General features: G+C 36.3%; 1 protein-coding gene across 1 annotated transcript in view; it reads right to left on the bottom strand.

The window, feature by feature from the left end:
- Window positions 1–10,730: 10,730 nt before the first annotated feature.
- WDR36 (WD repeat domain 36) overlaps window positions 10,731–27,101 on the bottom strand; it is a 33,756-nt gene continuing 17,385 nt past the window's right edge. Inside the window, exons 14-23 of the mRNA XM_032206316.1 lie at window positions 26,369–26,534; window positions 25,988–26,096; window positions 25,155–25,234; window positions 20,804–20,911; window positions 19,588–19,685; window positions 18,212–18,354; window positions 17,450–17,566; window positions 17,127–17,208; window positions 14,731–14,918; window positions 10,731–13,049 (exon numbers count right to left, since the gene is read on the bottom strand). Coding sequence (XP_032062207.1) covers window positions 12,900–13,049; window positions 14,731–14,918; window positions 17,127–17,208; window positions 17,450–17,566; window positions 18,212–18,354; window positions 19,588–19,685; window positions 20,804–20,911; window positions 25,155–25,234; window positions 25,988–26,096; window positions 26,369–26,534 — 1,241 coding nt within the window. The 3' untranslated portion in view covers window positions 10,731–12,899. The remainder of the gene's footprint in view (window positions 13,050–14,730; window positions 14,919–17,126; window positions 17,209–17,449; window positions 17,567–18,211; window positions 18,355–19,587; window positions 19,686–20,803; window positions 20,912–25,154; window positions 25,235–25,987; window positions 26,097–26,368; window positions 26,535–27,101) is intronic.

Below are 27,101 nucleotides of genomic sequence, written 5' to 3'. Positions count from 1 at the left end.
TAGATCCTATCAACATGTTCCTTTTATTTCCTTTTTTTTTTTTTTTTTTTTTTGCCTTTTTTTTTTTCTTTTCTCCCCTTTCTGGAACTTCCTGTTCAATTTATCCCACAAGGTTTATTATTAAAATCTTGCAATCTTCAAAGTATTTAGATTTTTGTATCTCAAACCTGCTTAACTCCTGGAAAACTTCAACACTTGCATTTAGCGCATGCATCATTGCTAACATAGATAGAACAGATACACCTTTTGTAACAGTGTTAGCTGGCAGGGAGTTTTGTTCCCAACAGGGGTCAAATAACCGACCATGTGAAATACACAAACGATATTTAAAAGCTTGAGGTATGCTGAAAATATTTTCTGGCTTAAAAAAAGGAAAACACGTAAACCAGAATGAGTTAACATGTTTGCAAATATTTTTAGCTGGTAAGGTTCCTTTTGTTCAGACTGCAAAGATTTTAAATGGGTGCAGCTTTCCTCCAGTTAAGGAACAAATCCTAGACAAATTTTATTTATGAATATATAACAAGAATCAGCTAGCACATTATGGACAGCACACAAAGCATTATTAAAAAATCCGTACCATCACTGACTACGTACACATGTCAATACCAGCATGACTGGGTCTTGTACAATTTTGTCTTTTCCTTATATATCCAGAAGTTTCCACTACTCTGAATCAGAATTCAATTAACTTACAAAAGTAAATAAAAAATATCTTTGTGGTTGCAAATGATATTTAGGGAAATAAAAAATGAAAAAGTGTTATTTTGAAAGTAAGAATGGGGGAAAAAAGAAAGAAGGAATTAAGTATTTGTTTTTATAGATCTTAAGTGCTTTATAAATCACAAGAGCCTTCACTCGGGAGATGCACCCAAGTCACCTGTGGAAATGAACAACATTCTTCCTATTGACTTGGTTTAGGTATCAACAGAAGAAGTGAGCTGTTAAGACCACGTTTTCTTGTTCAAGAGCTATAGACTTCCTTCCTTCCTATTGCTATCAATAGGAAGGCAGCTTAAACCCCACCACCCTCATGAGTGAGTAGTTTTTGTGCATTCAGTAGCACACATGGTGCCTGACTTCCCATTCCACTATAGGCTACTTCAGACTTTCCTTTTCTGATGCAACCAGTAGCTCAGCAACAGTGAAGTCATTAGCTTTTGTAAGGTAATCCAATCCTTTTGCATAGCTAGAAAAGGCCACGAAAATAATCACTCAAAGAATAATGTTGCTTACAACAGTGGAAGAATGTCTGGACTTTTTTTAAGCCTAAGAAGTTGGTCCTGAACAGACTGGCCACGCCTCCACAAAGTGAGTCACTTTGGCCCCTGAGGCTGTCCTGGACTGGATGAACCAAAGGTGGGAAAGCTGCACAATGATTCAGTGCTGTGGCAAACATGCATCAAGAACTTGTCTGAATCATCAGAAATTCCAGGTGTGAAGGGGAAATGGGTATGGTGACAACAAGCTATTATTGTAGGGCCAAGGAACTTCAAGGCAGATAGTAGCTGGAGAGCTACCCGCCACCTCGTCTGTCAAGAGGAAGAAATGGAGCTTATAGCAGTCATTTTGGCAGCTGACTTAGGTACTGGGTGCAACTTTTAATGTCTGATTTCTACTAACCACTTTCAGTCCAGCCTTAATTGCAGATACATTCTTTCAACATTGCCAACACATCTGCCTGCCATCTGGATTACATGTGTGACCCCAATATCCCTGGCCACAAAGCAGGCTGTGTCTAAGTCTTGCAGATTCCTCTCAGATAGTAATTTTGAATATATTTTTTTTCCTACCTATCCATGTAACTAAAACTATTCACATCTCAATGACTTCAAATTCTGATCCTGGACTTCAGCATATGCGATTTAGCCTTACACGATATGGTGCTGATAAAATAATTTGCCTCCCAAACTGTTGTTTTGTTTGTGACTCCTCTAGTTCAAGTCATCAAACAAAAAATGACTTGTTTGTGCCTCTGAGTCCCTTCACAGCCCATGCTCACAACCCTCACACTCTCACCATTAGCATGACAACTCCCCCATTCAGTAGACCGTCATTCCCTTGTTACATCTGTGCAGAATTTCGATATTCTTTCATGTTCTGCCCACATGCTTGGGATGGCAGCCTTGCAGCCACCTGCTATCACATGTCTTTAGTTTACCTTACCAAGAGATAATTTCACTGTCCGTAACGCAAAGGGTTGAACATAAAATTGTTCAAGAATCTTAATACACCAAAATTTGACATTTACAATCAAAAGCCGCCAATGTAAATTTATAGCAAACCATATGTTTCTCTGGTTTGAGTCAGGTCCAGTGATGTTTCTACCAGTTCCTGTAACAGAAATTCCTGGCAAATGTTTTTCTCCACAACACACTCAATCTGAAACGATCTAGGTTATTGGGAAAGAGCCTTGGAAAGCATCCAAATTACTTAATCATTCTGACTATTATGAGACGCCAACTACTGGAAAGATTTTGTGAAAGCTAAATGTAACTGCTCTAAGAAAACATGTAGAAGCACAATGTGATGCCCTGGCACAGAACAGACCACAGCCTTTAGATGCCAGAGTATTACTTGCATATTGAGCATGATGTTCCCTTCTAGAGTGTCACTTTGTTTTGCTTATTTCTTTAAAATTTCCCTTGAATTCCTGGTAACAGTAACACACTGAGCGTTGCTTCACTGATGAAAGAACTAAAGAATACATTACTGATTTATTTATAGTCACTGAGAGATGGTGACAGATCTGAGTACAGAGCTTACAATTTTCTGTTCTAGTTTTGCATGCAACACAAGAAAATGCTGCTTTTCCACAATCTCAGTCTTAACTGTAAGTTTTGACTTTCTTGCAACGTTGCTCCTTATTGTGATCCCTGCTTAGTATATTTGTCTTTACTAAAGTGGAACTCATCGTGGCAATTAGAAAGACTTTAGGCAGCTTAAACCCCTAAACAAACAAAAAGATCAGACGAGCAGTCTGAAGTCCTACTGAGAACAAGCACCCTTAATAGGAACAAATACATGACATACTCCATAATTTCCATTAGCTCTGGATCAGCACAGAAACTTGCATAATAAATGTCATATTTAATTTATCAGTTAGCAGCATTTACTTCACAGAACCTGAACATTAACATTCAATATGTTTTTTATAATTTTTACAGAGTCCCAGAGAAGTTACTGTGCTCTCAGATACTGTGAGTGATGTCATTAAAATAAGAAAAACATTTAACTATGTATGTAGAAGAGAGAACACAATAAACCACTCATATTCTCAGTGATATTTCCACCTGTTTAAGTGTTACACACCAGGTCACACATGCATTCTGAGATAACAGTCCATGCATGCAGCTAAAGCTAAGCATGCTTCACCATCTGCCAGCTAACTCTTCAACATGAAAGAGAGCAAAAAGTACTTGGATTATCACAACCCCTACCCAATATCTGCTTTGGTCAGATTTATCATAGCCATAACTTGTACTGTTACATATAAATTTCACATTTCTTAGATCAGCTTAAGGAAAAATTTATACAGTAAGTTAGATAAAAATATGATCTTAATGACTTGAATTTTCCTGTAAGTTATTTTCATAAATAAACTTTTTGTTCATCATAGCACAGAAGAACTTTCGCCAAGAAAACCTCCTACCATGTGTGCATTCCTGAGGCACTTGTACAACTAATTAGTTACTGATTGTTTTTATATCTATCTTGGATCCCACCAAGTTTGGAGCTCTATGCGGTGCCTCACTACACCTTAGGAGTTGCAAAGAAGTCTAATGTGGTGTTTTTAATGCCATGTGGTACATGTATGATTGAAGCTATATGAGACTAAGCCAGAAACTGTGAGGAAATAGTAGGCCACTTTAATAAGGTATTGCACTGGTATTACAACAGTAGCTCCACAGATAACGAAAAGCCTGAAAACACAAGTCAGACATATGACAAAAACCTGTTATCTAGTCTTTCTGTTGCACCTCTGTGTATATTTATGACCCTTCATTGTATAAACGTCAGGGATAGGACTTGTGTGCTCTGAAGCAAATATCAGAGCAATTTAAAGTTTTACTACCATGTAGCTGTATGCGCATATACCATATTTCTGCCCTGTAGAACAGGAAGAGAAGTAAATGCAAAGCTTGTGCTTCATCATTAGTTCTTTGACCTCCTTGTTTTATTGTTTTGACTAAATCAAAAATGAGTGAAATGGTTGAGGGATAAAGACATATTCTTTACTATCACTTTGGCTATCCAGGTAGTCTTCACAGAGGAAATGTAAAAAGAGAGGGGACAACGTTTAAAAACATGAGACTAGTTTTGTCAGAATTCACATGCCTACATGATGGCTCAAATGACCAAAGTGATCTAAATTCACAGAACAATTCCTCAACTATTTCATTTCTGGGTAGAATCAAACCCAGAAGTTATTATCTACTCACCTATGAATATGAACTCTGTTACACCAACTGATCTTACTAGAAGCCAGATTTAATCATTTAATATTTGTTTACTCTTGCTAGAAACAAATTGGCTCGAATTAAAGTACAATGAAGCTGTAAGCATTTGACTGTGCCGTAACTTACTTTGCATAATGATGATATATTACTTTATTTTCCTTATAAACCTAGAAGTGCTATTTGGAGCTAATACAGGTGTGCACAGAAGGCTTCTGCCAGAGATTGAGACGATAAGCTAAATTACTAGAACTCCTACGTAATGCTTGAGCAGTGATCGCCGCAAAAGCACGATTGGTCAGATCTCAAAACAGAAGACTGCAACATGGAAACTTAAAGCTGGCGTTTGCTCATATCCAGCTTATCATCAGTACATAAAGCTTGATCATCTTTGCACCTTCTATCTTAAAAAGATTGGGCACAGAGGAAAAGTGAACTGAGTGGCAGGGCAAAAGGCCAAGAGCTGGAATTCCTCTGTATTATTTCCAGTCACTTCTGACTTATTAGCGGGCATTCAGCAAGGAACAATGGATTCATCAAAGTTACATGATGAAGAAAGTTAGAGAACAAGCTAGCACCGAACTACTCATGCCTGGAAGCCATAAGCATCAACCCAATTTAATTGTACAACTCCCTGATCTCTAGGCAGCACTCTCACAAGACAGTTATTTCTACATGGTACCATATTATACTGCTCATTTTCCTACATGTAACTCAGTTCTGATAAAACTTACCTACATTTGTGGGTCGCTGTCAAGCTAAACATATCCAAGTAAACTAAATCGTAGGACGAAAGGACCTCCCATTCAGTAAGTGGAAATTATTACTGACATTAAGAAATGAGTGGGTGCTGCCTAGACTGAGAATTAGCTCTTCATAAGGTGGTTGCTAACGAAGCAACAATGGAAAAGAAGCAAATGCCTTTCAAGTTAGTCTCTAACACGAATAGAAGCAGACTGTGACAAAGGATAATTGTTACAATTTGAATGCTAGAGTGAGAATTAAAGAGATTAATGGAACAAATAAGATTTTTCCTTTATTTTAGTACAATCTGAGGAACAATCCCATCATTTTAGAAAGACACCCTCCCTTTCAGTCAAAAGTGCAAAACATAACTAGCAATCTAGAGAGGGAATCTTGTTTAAAAATAAGGAAAGCAGATTAAAAAAGGTTGAACTGACCAGATGTGCCTACAATGTTACATTCTGGCCTTAAAAAATCTATATTTACATCAGTAGCGTAAATACTGTGAGAACAACTTCACCAAAACAGAGACAAGATTGGAAGAAATAATTTGAAATTTCATCTGTCAATGCTAGGAAACATTTGTTTTTCTGGTTTGGGGAGGATCACAGTATGGCTAAGAAAGAAGATGATTTTGACAGTGTCTTTTGGGGAAAAAAAAAAAAAAAAAGCTGATTGGAAGAGAAATGAATTATACAATTCTCCAATTCTCTTAGGCACAAAATGTTACAGTTTATTAGATTTTAAATCTGTTTTCATTTATCTTTTGCTAGTTGCACTTATTTCTGATACCTAGTTAGTTTCATACTTATGAAAGACAAAAAGCTTATTATGAAAAAGTAATTTTCCTTCCTGTTTTTTTTTTTTTTTTTTTTTTTTACAGAAGGCTCTATTGTAGCATAGAAGCCTTTCTCTTGTCAGTGGTTACAGATTCACTGTACATATCTCTGATGAACAGGAATCTCTTATCTTAATTGACAGTTCACTTGGGACTGTCAGTTATTAAAAGCATAGGGCTAATACAGCTTAATATTTACCTAGATCACAGCAATTCTTTTAGGTCTGTACCAGGTATTTCAAACAGTAATTAAATCAGGAAAACAGTAAATCTGGAGTAACAAATAAAGCTGTACTACAGATGGGCTGGTGTGACCACTTCCTTGTTGGTTGAACCCAGAAGACTCTACCAGCAAGGTTTGGGTTTGTTTCCTTCTCTACTGCCAGTGCTCAGATGAACATAGACACACCAATTCCAAAATAGCAGCCCACAGCTCTCACTAATTATTTCAAATGAAGTTAGATTCATCTTCTCTGAATCATTTTCATCTGATGGCCAAAGTCATTGCAACATGTGAAATCAGATAATTTTCCAAATCCTTTGTTTCACATAAGGCTGACCAGGCTTACCTAGGAGTTTACCCATGGTTAAGTTGTATATCAACAAACAAGGCCATCAAGTCAATACATAAGCTGAGAAAATGTGTGTTAGAGCTGTGCTACGGTTCTGTTTGAAAACTCCTTTGAATATGAAAGCAAAGGGCATGTGACAGAACAGCACCTCCACAGTCTCATTGAAGTAGTCTTATATATGTATGATGTAACCAAGATTTATTCTCAAGCTATCAGGCACTGTGTTAAAAAATATTCTCATATGCCTAAACCAAAGAACAGAGAATCTAACATGGTTAAGTTTTCATTGGCATGCAATATTTTCAGTATCTTCATTCTTTAGAGTCAAAAGTTACTTCATTGTTTTATTTCTAACATTTCTTTCATTTTTTTTTTTAAATCAACTATTCAATATTGTCTTTCTTTATAAGGTAGATTAGCATAAATCAAATATTTATAAAGTAGGTTAACAAATTTTCCAGTCTCATAAAGATGGATATTCTATTGAAAAAAAAATAAAATTGACATCTTACATTACACTTCTGTTTTGTAGAGACAATCTGTTCAGGTCTTGACAACCCTTGGAAACATTTAGTGTATCTCACCAATAGGTTTCTGTTGGCAAAAAAAACAGTACATTTTGAAAAATTTCCACATAATTTTTATGAAATAAATGCTTCAAAAATATCTTTATAATTGCCCACTACATCGTTTTTTTCATGTCACCTTTTAAGATCTTGACATTGGCAACCACAGTACACAGGCACAAATCCCAATTTGTATAAAAACAGCTACAGTTCTGTGAGAGACTGAATTCCAGTTTTGGCTCCCCTCTTTACCAGAAAATCATACCTGCCTGGTCCACTAAGGACAGCCACAAGGCATCTTGCAACATGCGTGTAACAAAGAAGTATTGTCATGCAGGCAACATCCCCAGTGTTTAACATTAGCCACCTGGAGCCACTTCTGGGTTTTGGGGCCCTGTCCTAGCAGACTTGCCCATGCAAGCTATGCAAGGCCTCAAGACAAAATCTGGCAGCCACCTGGCAGTGAGGAAAGGAGGGCTCCTACAGCTTGACCACAATACTCCCACTATTAGCCATAGGAGGAAAATATGGATGCCCATCTCTACCCACCACGTGCTTTCAACAAACAGATCCTTGCTTTCCTGCAGGATTTACCATTTCCTTCACTCTCTCCTGTTTCTTCAGTGTAGAAAGAACAGCCTCTGTGTTCCTCTCTTCCAAGCAGTTTTTTTGTCATAACTCCTTCTGAAATGGTATTTAGGTTATCTGCTCTGCTGCTGTCAGATGACTGGGAGATGCTGCAAAGGGAATCACTGGAAAGGACAGCCTCTCCTGGACCAAGTACCACTGTACCAGGGGTCCATCCCCCCTCCTGAGGGCTGACGATGGTTCTCACTTCTGACTACTCAGGTTCTTTACAGTGCCTTGGACTTTTTCCTTGCTAAGGAGTGAGATTTAATTGCAGTAAGCCCCCAGTTCCTGAAAAGAGATCTCAGTCTGTTCCTTTTACTAATTTGAGATTCCTGCTGTCTCCAAGCCTAAGCAGTAGAGTCTTGCTCAGGAAATACATTCCCACACACTACTTTTTTCACTAAGACTTTGACTCTTTCTCAGCTGGCTACATGCTTTTACAGCCCCTTGTAATAGGGTTGCTGGATCTCTCAAGGTATGTCATTCCCAGACCTTGTACACTGGGAAACAGGTCTTTGCCCAAGCAGAAGCTGTGGTACCAAACGGCCATAAAACACTCAGGCTGTAGAGGCTATTAGAAAACAAAGAAAGGTCTGCAGTTGCTGCAGGGGATATAATCTGGTGGTAATTCACGAGAATGAAACCTGCAGGGATAAAAGGAAAGGGCCTGTAAAACTGTCAAATGTATTGTGGCACCCACGAATTTTAGAAGCATTTTTCTTATCAGACGTTCACTTGAAATACTTTCAACTCGTTTGGTAGTCTAATTCTTCTATGCCTCATTGCAAATCTCACAAATGCCAGTGGCATTATCCAACATTGCTGCATCTTAATTTATTGAGCTTCTTTGCTATGGGATATTTAACAAAATAATGCTTGAGGCATAATTAGAACATGACTAAATTAATTTCTTTAATGCTGATTATACTGAGTTACTGCACAAGCAATTCAACTCTGCTGCAGAACCTCTATCACCCATAAGCCAGATAACAGTATAAAAGGTACATGGCACAGAATGCAATGAGCAAGTACCAAAATTTGCAAAACCTGCAGTGACAGCATGCCTATTGACTAGAATGCTACCATTTTGCAATTTTTAATAATAGAATACTAAACAATTAAATGCTGTTCTACATGCATTGAATTTTATTATTAAATTCACAGCTCTTCCTTTGTACATCTAACCAGTAATTTGATACTAGAAAGCAAGCAGCTTGGTCAGGCATGATTCTGCCTTGTGAATCTCCTCTGTCTGTTCTTCATCATCTTGTCCTCGGTGTATCTGGACTCCAAAAACACTCTGCACTTGCTTCATGATTATTTTGGAGAGTAAGGTAAGTTTGGTCAACCTATAGTTCCCCAGATCCTCCACGTTTCTTAACACTAGCATCCTATATGTCTTATGGAGTCAGCTCATCAGCCCTCTAACCCACCGGATAGTAAGAGCAATAGTATGCACCTCCACTGAGCCAAACTTCTGTGAACTAACAGTGCACACATCAGTGGGGAAAAATCTTACAGTGACTGGCACTAACAAGCAAAGCTGCATGATGCACACCACTGCATCAGGGAGCTCACTCAACCTCCTGGGAAGCATGTAGAACCCCAGTAAAAAGGAGCTTAGCATTCTGACTTTCATTTCTTTTTCCGTAATTTATCACTGCTTCACAAACAGAAAAGCACAGGTAGTAAAGGACACATAAAGATTGCATTTTATTCTCCTCTAACACACACTGTAAATCCATTACAAAAGTCAAGCAGACTCCTTGTACTGACATAAGGTAAGGCTCTGATTGGATTCCTCATCTCTAAAAAGGGAAATGATTTTTAAAAACAATCATATTTCACCAGATAATTCTTAACAAGCACTATTTTTGCAAGAGGCATTGGGCTTAAAAGGCTGATGGGCTAACACATGGTGATCAGAAAACATCTGCTGATGTCAATGTTCAGAAGAAAAAGCTACTTACATTTTGATGATCTTTAATCAATGCTAAACTCTTTCAGCACAGCTCACCACCAGATTTCAAGATGCCAACAAATACTTGGGCTTTTCTCATTCACAGAAAGCAAGTTAGCATTTTCCACACTTTGGGACACCACCACTTGTGTTACAATAATCTGCAGACTTGTGGCCTTTCCTAATATTTCTTTTGAAGAAGTAAGAGTTAACAAATTTGAAATACACTGTGCTCAAATGCTTCAAGTCAGTGTCTGTGCTGGTCACAAAACGTGTTAACGTATACATCAATTAATTTTCACATTTCCACATTTTTCCTCATAATACCTCTATTTTTACTTGAAAGAAAAAAGAAAGTCGAGATTTTGAAAAAAGAAAAGTGAGGATTATGATTCAGAGAGAAGTAATCTTCACTGTTTGGAGTTCGAATCCAGCAACAAGTTCAGGGAACAAGGTCTAACTAACTGATGTCTGGTGTCAACACATCCATGAGTACCAAAGAGTCTTGAAATCACAATTGGAGTAACTTCTGAGATCTACCTTGACAAGGTTGCTGCACACAGGAGTTGCTGTGTGGAACGGCCATCATAAGAAACTTAAAAAGCAAACCATGGTGAAATCAGACACTAGAATCAGTTTATACAAGAATGAATAGTCAAACACTGATGAAATAGCAGTGATGAGAAGGAATGTTGAAAAAAAGGAAAAATGAAAAAAGTACGTGGGGTATCACAAACAGCAAAAGAGTATTTTCTGTAAGAAATGACTGAAGTGTTTAAGGTAGACTTAAAACTCATCTGTGTATGACATAAATTATATTAACACATCTGATGAGATCATCCACACTGCAAATGTTATGTCAACAGTGCTTAGTTTGTTGGTTCTGCTTTCAGAAGAATGGCCTGTTTAGCAAAAAAAAAAAAAAAAAAAAAAAAAAAGTGTTTTCTTTTCCTAACTCCTTCAGGTAGTCCAACGAAAACAAAACAAACCAACCCACACATTACCTCTCCCTATAAATCTTAAAAGTTTTGAAGACAGATCTCGTACATACAGTTTTAAACATGTGCTGAAACAAATGTATGTCAGTGAAAAAGAACATGTGCAGACGCAGTAAAATGAAATATAGTTTCACAACTGCTTTATGGCTGAAGGACAGTGAAGCATGCAGAGACTGGAGCACCATTAGTATTTCTCACATTAGTTCTGCCAAGAACAAGGATGGACACACATTAGAAGGTAGCAGGTCAGGAATATGCAAACAGAACTACGTTATTTTCCTATAGCATCTAATTAAACTGTAGGTCCCATTACAACAGGATATTGTGGAGTATAACTAGGTTCTAAAAGAGATTAGATGAACTCGCAGAGAACAAACAGGTCTGTCACAGACGATTAAACACAATTGTTAAAATACAGCTGGGTCAGGAAGTATCCAAACAGCTGACCGCTGAAAGCCAGTGTAATGTGCTTGAAAAGGGACCACTTTTATACAGGACCTGCTTGCATCTATTCCTTGTTCCAGCTGGAGACTTGACACTTGACAGAGCTTTGCTCTCATACAGGAGGAAAATTCTTTTTCCACTGTTCCTTCAGCCACTGAGGAAGTTATTTAACTACTGCACATCCTGCCTCCTTTGTATATTCTAATAGCTTGATTCACATCAGTAACTTCAAAAAAATATTCTTTAATATCTCCTAAATCAAATAGTTACAGTGGCACACCTATAAGTTTTATCATTATTTATCATTATTTACTACCTTGAAATTAGAGGGATTTGGGCATGCCTCAGATCCATTCAAGAAAATTGGGAGTAACAGGTTCTTGAGAAGTGTACCATCAGAAACTAATCATTCTATATTTTAAAGAAAGATTTGAAATTTTAGCAGTGTGCTTCATAAAAAAGCTCAGGTGTCCATCACTCCCACTGACTCTGTATTTTCAATCCTAACTGGCTAAAATGCCCGTCTATAAAATTCCATATTAAATGTTGAAAAGAGAAATGTGTGGTAACCGTAGTTAAGTGTCAGAACAATGCAGAACAACTCCACACTACATTTACATGTTTGCAGATAATTTGTTCCAGGATGCACAACTAAAAAGACCCAAAATGAGATGGCATAAAAAAAAAAATCACATACACAGAAGAACGAAACTACACGATCATTTCAGTCAGATGGGTTCATGCCAAATGCAATGAACCCACCTTTCAAGTACTCATAAAAATTGCATGTTATACTATGCCTTTAAGGTGAAGCATATTAAATAACAGCAAGGGTCTTTATCAATAGACAGTACTCTTGAACAGCAAAGTTCAAGATATCTCTCATAAGTTCCCAAACTCTTCCCAAATGCTATCATTTCAAACCTAAATACCAATTCATAAAATTTGACTCAAAATATTTCTCAAAAGTCTAAGCTTTTATTTCTGTAATTTTCAATCCTCTTAATAAAATACTCCTAATTTCATCAGAAATTGAGCCTACAAAATTATACTGAGAAACTTGTTATAAAAAACAGGTTTTTTTTTTTTTTGAGCTTCCATTATTTGCTGTGCTGCTAGAAATCCCTGGTGTCAGAAATAAGTGTCTGAAGCAAAATAGTGAACATAGTTTGCCAACATCAGAACTTTTACAAACTTTATACAAAAAGCACTCTGATTTTAGAGGGATACAATTTTTTATATTCCTTTGCAAATTTAAACCAACGTTAAGAATTTGTTAGCAATTCAGTTGCTTTTTATTTTTGCATCGACAATATGGATTTATTAAGCACAACAGAAGTTTTGGTCTCCTGTACAGAAAATACGCTCCCACTTTTGTTTGTATTTCTTCTTTCTGATTTACATTTTTGGTCATGAAAACATAACTAGTTACTTTCCATTATCTACGGTCTTCCAACCGTTTGTTCATTGATAACAGAAACTAATGCAACATGTACATTTAAGCTGCACGTACTACATTTTTCCTGAACAAAATATTCAGTTATGCACGTTCTAAAATACTTTGCAATAAACAGATGACTAAAATACAGCATTGAAATTCCCAGTGTAATTCTTGTAATCCAGTATTTTTGGCAATAAGTTGTACTATTTTTCTGAGGGGATTTTTATATTGTCAAAACTCTTAAATAATTTACAGTAAAGCACTTTTCATGTATGTTAAGACACATAAACTCTGATTGAACAGAGTTCGCAAATGAATCCAGGTTTCCTCAAGTTGAGTTGACAATCTGGATACTTCTTCCAGTAGGCTTGGCTCTGATGAGACAATCTTAAGATGTAACTGAAAATAATAATAATAAAAAAAAAAGCAGTTAGTGAAACATATACAGACTATCCACACATTCAGAGTATCAGCTTCTTCATTCAACTCCAATACTGTGCTTTTAGGAAAGTCCTGAGTAAATGAAGGATACTTCTCCTTTTAATTCCCTCCATTTAATCCTGACTCTGTTTTGCTAGTCTTTCAGAAGCTATTTTCCACCCATATATGTATTAGGTGGCTAAGGCAGCAAAATATCTTAAATATTTTACTGCTTTACTAGTTGCACTGCTGCTGCTGAATCTATCTTAATCATACACTTCCATAGAGAGTAACTTTCTACTCTTTCCAAAACCTGCATCACAAATTAATTTTCAGGCTAGAAAGATGAAACAGATGCCCATGAGATCAACCAGAATTACTATTTTAATTAGCAGTGTTCCATAATTCAAGAAGAATGCTGTTGGAGTATTCTACTGATACGGGAAAAAGTAGCTTTCTTCATACAATAAATAACAATCTTGGTAAAGCAAAAAGAGAAGCAGTATTTCAATCCTGCAGAAAGCCAGTATATTTTATGTATATATTAATGGATGGAATAGTTATTTTCCCAACTACAGCATAAATCTAGAAGTCTCACTAAGCTCAGAGCTGTTTTTTGTCCAATCCACAGCAAAAGATATTGGTGTGCACAAATCTCAGGGTGAATTTATAGTATTCTGCTATAGTTCACATTGGGAGTACATTTGTAAGGCCTACAGCTGTCCCCAGTACATTAACTGAATTTCTTTAATACAAAACTGAACAGAAAGATGAATTCTACCACCTATTCAACTATTAATTATATCCTGTCCATGGAACAAGACTAATAGTAAACAGACTAGTAACAAATAGGCAAAAAATTCATCATTACCTCATCCTGAAGTGTTTTACTCTACAGACCTATTGATATACACTACTTGTTCTTGTGGAGAAAGCCCCATGCATTCATTCCATTTAAACCCAAGGGAAAAAAAAAGGCCAAGAATAAACTCCTTTTTGTCTGGCAAAGAATAAACTCCTATTTGTCTGGCATAAAATCAATCCCTGCACTAATTCTGCTGAGATATTCTCAGTTCAATAACACATATGTCTGAACATTCATAACAACTCTCCTACTAAACTGAGAGTAATTGCTTCCCCACAATTCCATAGAGCAGAGTATCACAAAGGTTTAGATCTTCTACAGAACAACTTTAAGAGTAACTGCTGTTGCATTTATCACAATAACTTTCTAATTTCCACACATCTACAATTAATTTTATTAGTTCTATGGAGCTTAACAGTTAACAGAAGAAAGGCAGCCCTTTGATATGCAAAGCCATCGTGCATTGAATTATTTAAAATATAACAAATCTTAACTTACCAGTAAACAACCATTAACAAGTTAGCTACGTTACAAATAATAAAACAATCCTAAGTAGCAAATACTAGAATAAAACCTGTCTGGCACAGTCCTCTTCATTATACCTGTTTACTTGACTGTGACCTGATGAACTGTCAAATTATCCAATGCAGTCTCCAGGTCGTTTGTAAACCATCCCAAACAGAAACCATTTAAGGTAATTCTTTCAAGCAGACATTTTGCACAGCTTTTTCATTGTTTTAAGGGACAGTGACCACTTTATACAGGACTAAAATCAAATAAAAAAAAAAAAATTACCTTTAAATATAGTGCAAGGTATGCTTGAGCAAGTTCGAAGTTGTACTTCTTGTTCAGCATCATCCCAATCATTCTCAAAAAGCTTAGCATCACCTCCACAGAGCCACCACCTTCAGGGGCCAAACTCCTTAGTTCTATCTCAATATTAGATGGTCCCAAGTCTTTCAGCACGTTAAGTGGAGCTGCATCTGTGTTAAAGCATCGAGCAATACATTATCAGTAATATGTGTATAAAAGAATCTTAAAAATCTGTCAGGAGCACTTCAAAATTCTTGAAATATATATAAGTAACAGCTCAAATTTGTACTGTTTCCTTACTTTTTGCTTTCCACAAAACGCCACCCTGTGTTTAACTTTCTTTCATAACAGGCCTTAGAGAAATACACCTCTAATGAGGAAAATTTTTTCTTTTTTTTGTAAATCACCTTGAGAAATACAAGTATCACCTTTGCATTCTTATCACTTTTCTTTCATTTTTGTGTCTTACGATGAACACAGTATCTGATAACAGTCATTTTGTATTTTTCTTTGTCCAAAAGAAAGTATAAACTTGCATTTTAAGCTGTTACTAAAAACATACCCTAGAAGAGACAAACCAAATACAAAGTTTACTAGGGATCTTTAGTGTTTACTGGTACTGACATAAAGAGAGGTCAAACAATCTGGTGCATTGAAGGGAATTATTGCTCATCAAGTAAATTCCTCCTGTTGTTCTAGAAAAGAGGGGGAAATTCCTGGTGGAAATCCATGAAATTTACAAATATGTCTTTCCTCCTCTTCATAAATGCTTTTCCTCATGATTTTACAATATTGCTGGATCTTTGAGAATTGACTGTTTTAGAAATGCAGCAAAAAAAATACACGTTTGCAAACATAGCTGCTGGTAAGAAAATTTTAAATATTGTCTTATGATTAATATTTCAGCTTCTGAAGTTGCTAAGAAGCAGCTTCTTATACTCCCATATCATTGTAACTAATGGTATCAGGCATTGGCTAGTATTTCTTTGGTGGTTTAAATTTGATTCCACTCATGAATATTTGATTTCTCTGAAAATCATTCACTAAAGTGCAGTTGTGACATTAACAGTACTAAAAAGATGCATTAACTAATTTTTGTGCTGTGACAGATTAAAAAAAACAAGCAAGGATCATGGTATGAAATTGGTACACATTCGACATGGAAAAGGTGCCCATCTTAATTTATGTTTTACAGCCTTCCTCTGAGGTGCAAAACCCTGTCTCCATCCCAGTGGTAGGCCAGGATGGCTTCTAGTACGCTACTACTTACTTGCATGGCCTACTTGCCTTTGGAAGAGGCACCTGTAAACTAGCAAATACAGAGCCATGCTACACATCAGCACAGACATTGCAGTGCACAAGCCTTACAGCAGACCTATTGCCTGAGGGCAGCCGAGGGGACCACTATGTGCTTGCTACCTGTTGCAGCCAGCTAGCAGGGGCTTGATTAGATTTTTGTATTTTCACCTTGTGTTTCACTCTTCCCCGGGCAGCTCTGAAACAGCTTAATAGAACACTGTTAATTGACATACTAAAAACACAGCATAAAAACCACACCTTGCTTGTGACAGATGGCCATAATAAAGTATGCACACAACACATTTCAAGTGCATCTGAGTAAGCCGTTCATCTCAAAAGAGTTTAAGAAGGGGTAGGAAAAATTCCCAGCAGAACTGCTTCATAAAAAAGCTTTCAGTAGCTGTCCCTTTAAGTTTCCAGGTCAGCTATATTGCCAACTGTTTCCAAAAATCCGTATTCCAATAATTTTGTAGCAGCACAGTTTAAGAGAAAAACACAGCAGGTACAGTCAACCCCACCGGCACCTTAAGTGACTGAATTTCAAGAAGAAGTGAATGTCAAAAAAACAAACAAACATTATTTAAGTTAGCTACTTCTTCCTAAGCTTTTAATTATAAAGCAACTACTATTACTAAAAGTAAGTTTGGTGAATGTCTGGTGAAGTAGCCTTTGAAAATAGAACTCATTAGGTAAATGATATTTTTCATGTTTCAGTGAACCACCAGATTATTACTTACCACATCATTCCCTTCCTTTCTTACATTACAAATAATACAGAGCATATTTTTTTCTGCATGAGAGCATTACAATCTGCAGAAATATCTTAATAACCTTACCTGCTTTCTATATACAGCTTTTAGCCAGAACTTGGATCCATGCTGCAAGCAAGCTAGAGTAACAATGTTTCTCTGATAAACATCACCTATCTATGTACTACTCAGCTTCATAAATAGCAGACCTTCTTTTTGCCTTTGCTACTGTAGTATGTGTATCTTACGCCCCACATTAGAAATCAAACTTTTCAAAATATTACTAGCTTCTAGTAATAGTGGAATTTTCAGTGAAATTTCTCAACTTACATTTGTTAGTGCTCAGGGCTTCTTCAAGATGAATGTAGAAATCAGATTTCTGTGCCAGCACTCCAATGTTTACCACCTTTGACTAGATCATGAAAAAGTATGTGAGCATACTTGAATATGCAAACATATTTTTACATCTTAATCAGATTATTTTCTTGACAGGATGAAAGGCTCCAGAAAAGAAAGCAGTAAGTAGAAAGTAGATGCATTAAAAACTGTACTGTTAATCCTTTAGCAAGATTTATTAGGACTAAAAATCTTATTTAAGATTCTGTTGCAAAAATATACTAGATAAACACTATTATATTGAGTCATGTTTTTACCTGTGCATCATTTTCTTGCTCTGGAGCAGCATATCGGGGTATAAGACCAGGAACTGTTGGGATGAAGAAAGGGGCTGACGTGGGAACTTTCGGTGGCTCTCTTGGTTTGTTTTTTTTCTGTTAATTAGATATTTGAATAAAGTCACAATCATAGCAAGAACAAGTGAAAATTTTCTTTTAAAGAGATGAATTTTTAGAATTTCACAGATACTACTAGGATTAACTGAAAAGTAAACATACAGAAAAACATGTTTTGCTACTGAATACAAAACTATTATTTAGGATATCAAATCCCAGAAACCGTGAAAAGTAGTCTTTTGCAGTCTTCTACTTCAAAATCCTGAACAGTGTCAGAAAAGCAGGATCAAGTGTCATGAACAGATAAATGCAGCTTATAGGTTAAAGTCAGGTAGCAGGCATCTGCCTGTACGCTAGTATTTTTTGCAAATTCTCTCTTTTTTTGTTTAATAGCAATGGCTGTTGGTTGTTTGAAGACAAAATTTAGATTTAGGAGCATGCATAAACTGCATTGACATATCTGGTACAGACAGCTATTTTGTATATTGTGGAAAAAATAATGGCAAGAGTTAATAAACAGTTCTTCCTTCTTAGGAATTTCTAGAATACCCAAGAGAATAGTTAGGACAACTGTTTTGCACTACAGAAGAAACAGGTTTTTTTTTTTTTTTTTTTTTTAAACCTGCTTCTTAAACAACACCATCTAAATACTACAATAAACAATGGTGTGCCTATTATTATTACCTTGATAATATCAAGATTGAGGAGGTTTTTCCACCTTGATTCAGGTAATGAGGAAAGGGTCACCAGCTGTTCTCCCAACTGCTCAGGTGAGTCGTATTCTATCATTTCATCACATGTTTCTTCACCTTCTGCCACATCCACATCTTTCAAAAACAGATATCTTTTATGAATATGTATACTTAACTTAAAAAAAAAAAAGAAAATAAAACCACAATTGTTTCTTTTGCTTTTTGTTTTAAACATGCATTGGGAGCTAGATACATGGGTGCTAGAGTAACAAATAGTTGACAAACCACAGAAACAAAACTTTGTCAACACAGTGAAATACTAAATTGAGAACAATTATGGCTAAAATGTAGAACTGGAAATACAAAATTTTAAAGACTGACAAGAAAACACCTTCACTTTCTGCTTTCTTTTTGCACAGTACTACATGGCTGAAAACATCAATGTGATAGAAAAGCCTAAAGGCATAAAGAAAAATGAAACATTAAAAACTTCGAGCATCCAGACAAAAACCTTACACTGGCTGAAGACAGACAGTGAATTCAAGCATTCAGCCAGAATCAGTTTACAGATTAAAACATTAGAAATTCTGGGGCAAAATCCCATTTTTCTAATTCAAGCATCTGAAATAAGCACGTGCTTAATGAAGCACTTTACACAGAGCGGGGTTCCTTGCTCTTTTGTGCAGTCAACAGCTAAGTGTGTCTCTCCTCCTGATGGAGGTCTCCTGTTGGAGATCGAAATGTATTCAACCTCAGAAGAACTGCAAAATTTAGCAGACAAGATCTCCATCTAGAGGCCTTCAAAAACACAACTATTTCTACTAAATATGTCAAAAATCCAGTTTAAGCCTTTTTTTTTTTTACAGTAGAAAACTAACACAGACACGTGGCATGTGAGCTGAACCCAGTCCTGTTGCCAACATGATAACATACAAAATTAAGTACCACAGCATAAATGCAGACAAAAACATTGGAGGAAATAAGAACAAACAACAGCCTCCTTCCTGCTGCGAAGTAGTAGTATTTATTTCAAAATGCTCTCACAGATGCCACAACTGAAGGTACTTAACAGCAGTCTGGGCTTAAAGAAAGCAAGCAAATAGCACAAGCTTTCTTATTACCCACAAAATCTACTCAATTAAGTGGAGATAATCACAATGTAATTATGTATGTCTGAATGTAGAAACATTAGTAGATTGTTATTAAGTAATATTAACACTAAAAGAGGATGCTAAAGAATGCAAAAAAAAATGATAGAAACAATAGGAAAAGTTCAGAAATAGAATGTTAAGACACACTAAGTTTTCACTGAGGAAACACAAGTGTCTTCTATTTGAAATTCATCAAACCAAATATATTCAAGATTACCTTCCAGAGGGCAAGTGCCAGGGAGTATTACCATAGATGGTTCATAGTCTGCTGGAAGGGGCCGTAAAGAAACAAGTGAATACAGAGAACGGTTTGACCTGGAAAATAAGACAGCCACTTTTAAAACAAGTTTCATGTGAATGGGAACAAACATTTTAGACAGAATTCTACCGCAGTCTAATACTACTGCACTTTGACTATTCGCTAGATTCTATTCAAGATGAGGAAAACTTATTTATTAGATAAACACAAAATGATATATGATGATACACATCATCAAAATGTCTGAAATTATGGCAATATGAAATGAAATTACTTCAGTCACTCACAACTTCTGTATTATTTGAAATGGCAAAATTACCTAAAATCTTGCTTGTAATTAGTATGTGCAATGTATTATGCAAATATAAACAAACATCCTGCTTTCACATAATTTCAGAGTAGTACCTTTAGCAAATGTTTTTGGAATTTGGAACCTGCACACAAGCAATGCTGGCAATGACTTTCTATCAATACAAATTAGGAGTAAACAAGAATACATTTGCCATTATTCACAATAAAGTACTTTTACTTAAACAAAGAAAGGTCTAACAAGTGAATACCTATCAGGTAAAACTACAGCCAAAGAAGAAAAACCCATCTGCCAAAGAAAGACGAAGAAAAAAAAAAAACAACCACAACAAATATATTAAACAGACTGTTACATTAGTCCTAGATCTAACCAACAATTTGCTTTAAATCTCTATAAAATTGAACAAAAATGCATTTTTACACCTGTGCTGATCTATCAATAATAAAAAAATATTCATAATTTCCAAATTCTACCAAGAAGTCTCAGACAATGTTGTATACTAGGAGAAGAAAACTAGTCCTTCAGATGGTGACACAGTATGACACTGACATTTAAAAAGGACAGAAAAAAAAAGAGAAGAACGAAGGAGAAACTTTAGGAATGGCATACCAGGAATTCTTTAGAGTAAGAAACAGAAAAAAAAAACACACAAAGACTACTTAATTATCAGCATATCTTAACAATGAGAAATTTAAAGATCTACAGATCACAACAGCAGAAAATACCTCACTCTTTTAGAAACAAATATGATAAAACTCTTGAGATGATACTTTGCAGAACATTCATATATTTGCCATGAAGATGATTATAAGAAGTCCACCCCACTTGAAGTTCTATGTAGAAATAGTTATGTTACATACTCACCACAAATAAATTCCAAGATCATCCACATGTGCTGTAGCTAGAAAATCTCCTGTTGGAGACATAGTCAGGCTCACTGCTGCGGAGTCCAGCAGAAAGCAATCTATGAGGCTAAAGAGAGAAGATAAAGAAAAACCTGAACAAACTAAACTTTTTTTTTTTAAATACATATCTGAATTACAGCACAAACAGGATTGAATGGAAGCAGGACACTGGAAACACATATACGAGCATATTAGAGCACTGAAATACAACATACATAAACTTAGCAAATGAATGGCACTGGGCAACAAACCACGTACCTCTATAAAATTTTCTGACAGCAGCTACATCTAGAATATTTATTCTACCTCCTTAGGCACCCATACTTTGTGGATAATATGCTGAACCATCTGTACACATTTAATCCCTTAGGTTTAATGCTAGCGTTTTCAGCAGCAATAAGTTTCATACTTCCAGTCAGCCCCATGCTGGTCTGAACTCATCTTTTAGTTCTCTGCCATTAGTTGTCAATTCTCTCTCTTCAGATACTTCGTAAGAATACTTGGTTAAAACTAGGGTCTAATGTCCCTAAAGTAAAGAATGAACTGTACCCTGCAAAATTTGATCATTTCCAATATTTTCTCTTGACACTATAAGAACTTTAACAAGATATATTTATTGTTCCTTGATCATTCCTTTTACTAATACAGAAAACTTAAAAAAGACGACAAAAAGAAAGTTACAATATTAAAGGATGTGTGACAGTTTTAACAAGCCACTTTTAAGTGGCTGATGATGCATACCCTAGTAGACTTCCTTTTAAGCTCACTTTCATAGCACGGCCGGTCACTTTGAGGTACAAATTTCAGTTACTTGAAATTGTAAGTAACTGAATGTGACAAGTAGCTCATTGACAGAAACAATAAAAACTGAATGGAAAGCACAAATGAAGGGATTGCTCTTTACAGACATAAAACACAAGTAAAGTGAGAAGCAATGACCGCAGCTAGTTCCACAAATCTGTTCTGTTCACAGAAATATATTAATGTAACAGAGTGGTTTAAAATGTAAAATCTTGGGAGCATACATTTTCTTAGGTACTCAGCACTTTTACAAAGGTTTGATGAATCAAGTTTAGAAATCCACTTTTGTACTTTCAATGGAACTTTTAATTTCATTTGCATGCTACTAGACAAACATTACAAGTAAAAAGTTAATCAGGTAGGAGCCACATTATTCACTACTTACAACAAAATATACAAACACTAAACCAGTAAGTGCTAGAACATGTATCAGTGAGTGTACAGTGGCTGGAAGATTTACCGTAAATGCTGCTTTTAGTTGTAAATCCATACTTTTATCACAATCTTTATCAGTATCTGAGAATTATTGTTCAATAAAGTAGCCATAATGAAAAACAGAAGTAACAATAAATTTAATCAAGTCTTCCCTACGTATGAAATTTAAGCCGTGATTAAAATTACAGAGTTAGGAAAAAAAAATCTGTCCATCTTGGAAGGGCAATGTGAGACATGCCCATGATTTTCACAGAAAATGTGTCCATGCAAGGTGTACTGCAGGAAAAAAACTTTGAGTAACACCAAGGTTCCTGCTTGTAAGAACCTCTACATAAATTGGTAATTTCTCCCCAGTTCTTATAAAGCCCTACATAAGCAAGCACAAACAGTTAAGCTGCATTATCAAGTAAAAACAGATGTTCAATAAGTAAATGGTATGACATATATTAAAGTCAGTAGGTATTTTTGTAACTTAAGACTCAGTCATGTTAATCATGTTTCTGTATTAGTCATGTTAATTATTTTCTGTCTTTTCAATATCAAAGCTCAGTCTTTAGAATGCACAGTTTATAATTCTATTCTTCTACTAAGCAGCAAACGTGCTATAGTAAAGTAAATCAAGCACCTGACTTTCTATGAAGAGCTGTTCCTTTTCAATATATTCTCCTCAGCCTACAGTTATAGGAAAACCTTTTATTAAAATAAAAAATTAAGAAAATTTACAAATTTTCTCAAATAAAAAACTCATCTAATCATTTTCAAAACCAGTGCGTGTCATGTAGCTGTCTAGATTTCAGCTTGATCAGAACTTCTTGCAGTTCTGAAGCAAAGCGTATCATATGTTAAAGTGAACGTGAGTGAGAATGGGCTCTATTCAGAAAACAAAATGGATTAATCCTTCAGCATATCAGAAAGCATTCACTTTAGGCAACCTCTTTCCATTTAGATTAAGGAGCTACTTCCAGAAAAATTCACACTTATTCATACTTATATGACAACTCCAGATTTCATCATATCTTCAAGACACTACTAATGTGTATTCCCAAAAAAAGGGCACAAAACCCAGTCCACTTGGGTGACTTCCATTACTTGGACATTCGTTTGGAAAATAACATAGCAGTGAACAAGTTGTCTGGTTCCTGGAATGTACTAAGGACTACTTCCTGCCACTAATGCTGGACGTGACTAGGAACAGTACACCACTCTATTTACTGCTCACAAACCAAGATGACTTGTTATTCAAGAACAGCATCCTGGAGGCAGAAGAACCATCCATCTCTGGCAATGGGAAAAGAAGAAGACAGAACAAGAGACTGTCCTGGTTTACTGACCAGCTTTTGGGTATGCTTAAAAGGAAAAAAAAAAAAAAAAAAAAAAAGAAGCATACCAGCTATGGAAAGGCAGCCAAATACTCATCAAGGACAAGAGCCTTGCTAGGACATGCAGAGATGCAGTCAGAAAGATTAAGGTTCCACAAGAAATGAAACTGGCAGGGTTTTAAGAAAAGTGCCTGACATAGTTGCAACACCCATCCATGATCTTTGAAAAGTGGATGTCCTTGATGATTGGAAGAAGGCAAATACACATCCACACGAAGGTCCTGAAAGAGGGCCCAGGAAAGTATGGGCCCTCTTACTTGTCTTACTGCAGTCCTTGGGAAAGTGAAGGAAGGAGTCCTCCTAGGAACTGTTGCAAGCCAATTGAAGCAGATGACTGGGAATAGACAACACAGATCTAGATTTACCAAAGGCAAATCATGCCTGACTAACCTGGACACTTTCTACAACAAGAGCAGTGGATATTAATTACCTGGACTTCAACAAAGCACTCCTCAATGCTTACGACAGCCTTCTAGCCAAAAAGGGAAGATACAAACTAGCTGGGTGGTCTGTGAGACAGGTAGGAAATTGGCCAACAAGCTACAATCACAATGTGGTGATCAATTGTTGTAGCTTGGGCAGGCAGCCTGTCACAAGCCAGGTCCCCTGGTGATTGATTCTAGCCTCCGTGCTGTTTAGAAGATAAATGATCTGGACAACAGGATTGAAAGCACCTACACCAACCATGCTAATGATAGTAAACCAGGTGGGTGATGTGGACCTATCAAAATGAAGAGCCACCTTACAAAGGGACCTGGACAGACTGCCACAGTAGGCAAGCAAGAACTGTCTGAGTTTTAATGAATAGAAGTGCAAGGTCTTGCATGTGGAATGACATAACCAAAGATCCCGAAACAGGTTAGGATCTATGTGGCTGAAGAACAGGATTGCTGAAAGGGACCTGGGAGTCCTGGCAGACATCAAGCTGAGCACGAGTCAGCAGTGTGCTGCTACGGAAACAAAGGCCAATTGGATCAGATCAGGCTGCACCTGCAGTGGCATCATTAGTAGAGATAGAGAGGGGATCATACTCTACTCAGTCCTTCTTAGGCCGCCCCTGGAGTACTGTGCCAAGTTCTGATTCCAACAGTTCAAGAAAGACATGGACAGATGCAGAAGGTCCAAAGGAGGGCTATGGAGATGACCAAAGGACTGGAGCACTTGACCTTTGAGTAAAGGGAAAGAACAAGGCCTTTCTACCCTGGAGAAAGGAAGGCTCTTGGGCACCTCACTCCAGTACTTAGAGAGGATAGGAAGAAGAAGAAGTCTCTCCCTTTGTACAAAGCCACATGAAGAAGACCAGGGACAAAAGGTACAAGTAGCACCGGGAGATGTTTTATCTTGATGGATGACATTTTTAACAGTGAGAACAGTTACTGTAATGACCTCCCCAGGAGGTCATTGCTGTAGATTTTCAAGATGAAACTGGTCAGGGTGCTAAATTATCCTGTCTAGGCTACCTTTTCCATGAAAGGTAGGATCTTAAAAGGCCATTTCAAAGCTGTTCTACAATTCTGTGACTGCTAGCATCGCACACAATTAATATACTGGATACTGTGCTCTTTCCCCACGTATAACTTTGAGTATCATATAGTACAGTTTGGTGACATAATCAAGCAAGAATGACTTTTTACCATTTAAGAGACAGAAATCAAACTATAAAAAGTTTTGCTATAGCTTTTTCAATTGACTCACCATCCAGATGGAAGGTCCCAAGTCTTAATGGTACAGTCCATTGATGAAGTTATTAGCCAGCGACCATCAGGACTGAAAGTCTAAAATAAAATACTAAATTTAAGTATGACAACTGACAAGTCAGGAAGTTCTCTTTTACACAGTTGAAAATTAGATTGCTCCCTAAGATCATGATGAAATAGTCTGGCCATAGTAACAAAACTGACAACACCTTATTAAAGAGGGAAAAGGACAAAAACAGAAGCTATTTCAGAACAAGTCTAAATATACTGACAGAGGTTACATATAACTTCAAGTGAAAGCATTTTGGTCCTCATTTTTACATTAACAACAGAAAACACTTAACATAAAACTGAAGAAATCAAATACTTCCTAGCACTAAAAACTAAATCAGAAGCTAAAAATGAATTATTTTCATGAACAATGCAAAGCACAATTACACAAGATGTAAATAAGTAAATATCAGTGTGTGGTATAATCTCAGATCTGTTCATGCTATGTATTTACCTGGTTTATTTTTTGTACATGTGCAGTTTAGGACTGTAGTGCAATGTTATGCTCAACTTGACTTCCGTTATTTCTAATGCTTTATTTTGTTAAACCCAAAAGTAGCTTCTTGGATGACTATAGTAAAACCCCAAACTACATTAAAAATACACTGCCGTTTGAACATGATATATTTTAACTTGAAAACGAATGTGGCCAAACTATTTCACTGTTCATCACTGAATAAAATAATCAGTGACTGCATATATGTAAAGAATTCCATCCTCTTTAAAATGAATTTAGCACATGCATACATCACCTATTACAGTAAGTGAGTTAACAATTACCATGTCATTAATCCGTCCATGGTGTCCTGAGAACTTCCTGACAATCTTCCTGGTTTCTATATCGAAAACACTAATACTGAAGTCATCAAAGGCAATTCCCAGAATACCACTGCCAAAAATAAATAGCATATATGACCATGAATACTCAGAGATTAAAAAAAGGAAAACATCAATAACCTTGCTCCAAAAATATCATTACCCTGAAATAATCTCAGGGAAATCAGTTTACACACTCCTTCAGACTAGCACTACTTCTCGTACAACTAGCAGTCTGTTGTACTTCAAGCATCAAAAACTTAAGTTTCATTAGAAAATTTGTGATCCTACACTTTTATATGCGCAGCAAAACAATATGCGTATGAAATACCTTTGGTTTCTTACCTGTCTCTGTGAAGCAGAATTCCACTTGGAGAAGATGAAAGATCAGTGGAGTGAACTAGATCTTTAGTTTTGAACTTCCAAAATTTAATTAACCCTTCACTACCAGCTGTGATTGTCAGCTGGTTTAATCCATCCACTGCTAACCCCCTTATGGACCCCTCATGTGCTGCAAATCAAAGGGAAAAAGAAAGTTTTATTTCAGACTTGAAACACAGTTTAGAAATCAGCATACTGCTGAATGCTGTTCTGTTTGTCTCTGCTTAACTACATAAAATAAGCCATAAGCATGTGACAAACAATTCCAAAGTGACCTGACAAGACCAGTTGAATTGTAAAGTCTTTGTTTATTTTATCAGTACAGAAACCAAATACACCAAACTAACTTGTATTCAAGTAAGCATCTAGGAATACATAACAAATTCAAATAACACAAAAGTTGTGCATCGTTGAGGCTGAAGATTAGGTTTTCAGTTTGGGAGACTTTTTTGAACATTAAACTTAAGGGACTTTTTTTTTTTTTTGTATCATTTAAGGATTTTTTCCAAGGAACTTGACCACTTCACACAGAATTTACAGCTTCAGATCTTGCCAAAAGTCTGTTCCACCACGCCCCCCAGACAACTTCATACTGCATTATAAAGAGGAGCTTATCTGTTTTTGGATAAATTTTATTTCTTATTCTATGCCTATGGTTACTGGCCAGTAACCAAGCTTATAGAACTGATCTCACTAC

The sequence above is a fragment of the Aythya fuligula genome, chromosome Z, assembly GCF_009819795.1.
Source record: "Aythya fuligula isolate bAytFul2 chromosome Z, bAytFul2.pri, whole genome shotgun sequence".
NCBI lineage: Eukaryota > Metazoa > Chordata > Aves > Anseriformes > Anatidae > Aythya > Aythya fuligula.
The sequence above is the reverse complement of the archived record's forward strand: the minus strand, read 5'-3'. Positions and strand labels throughout refer to the sequence as shown.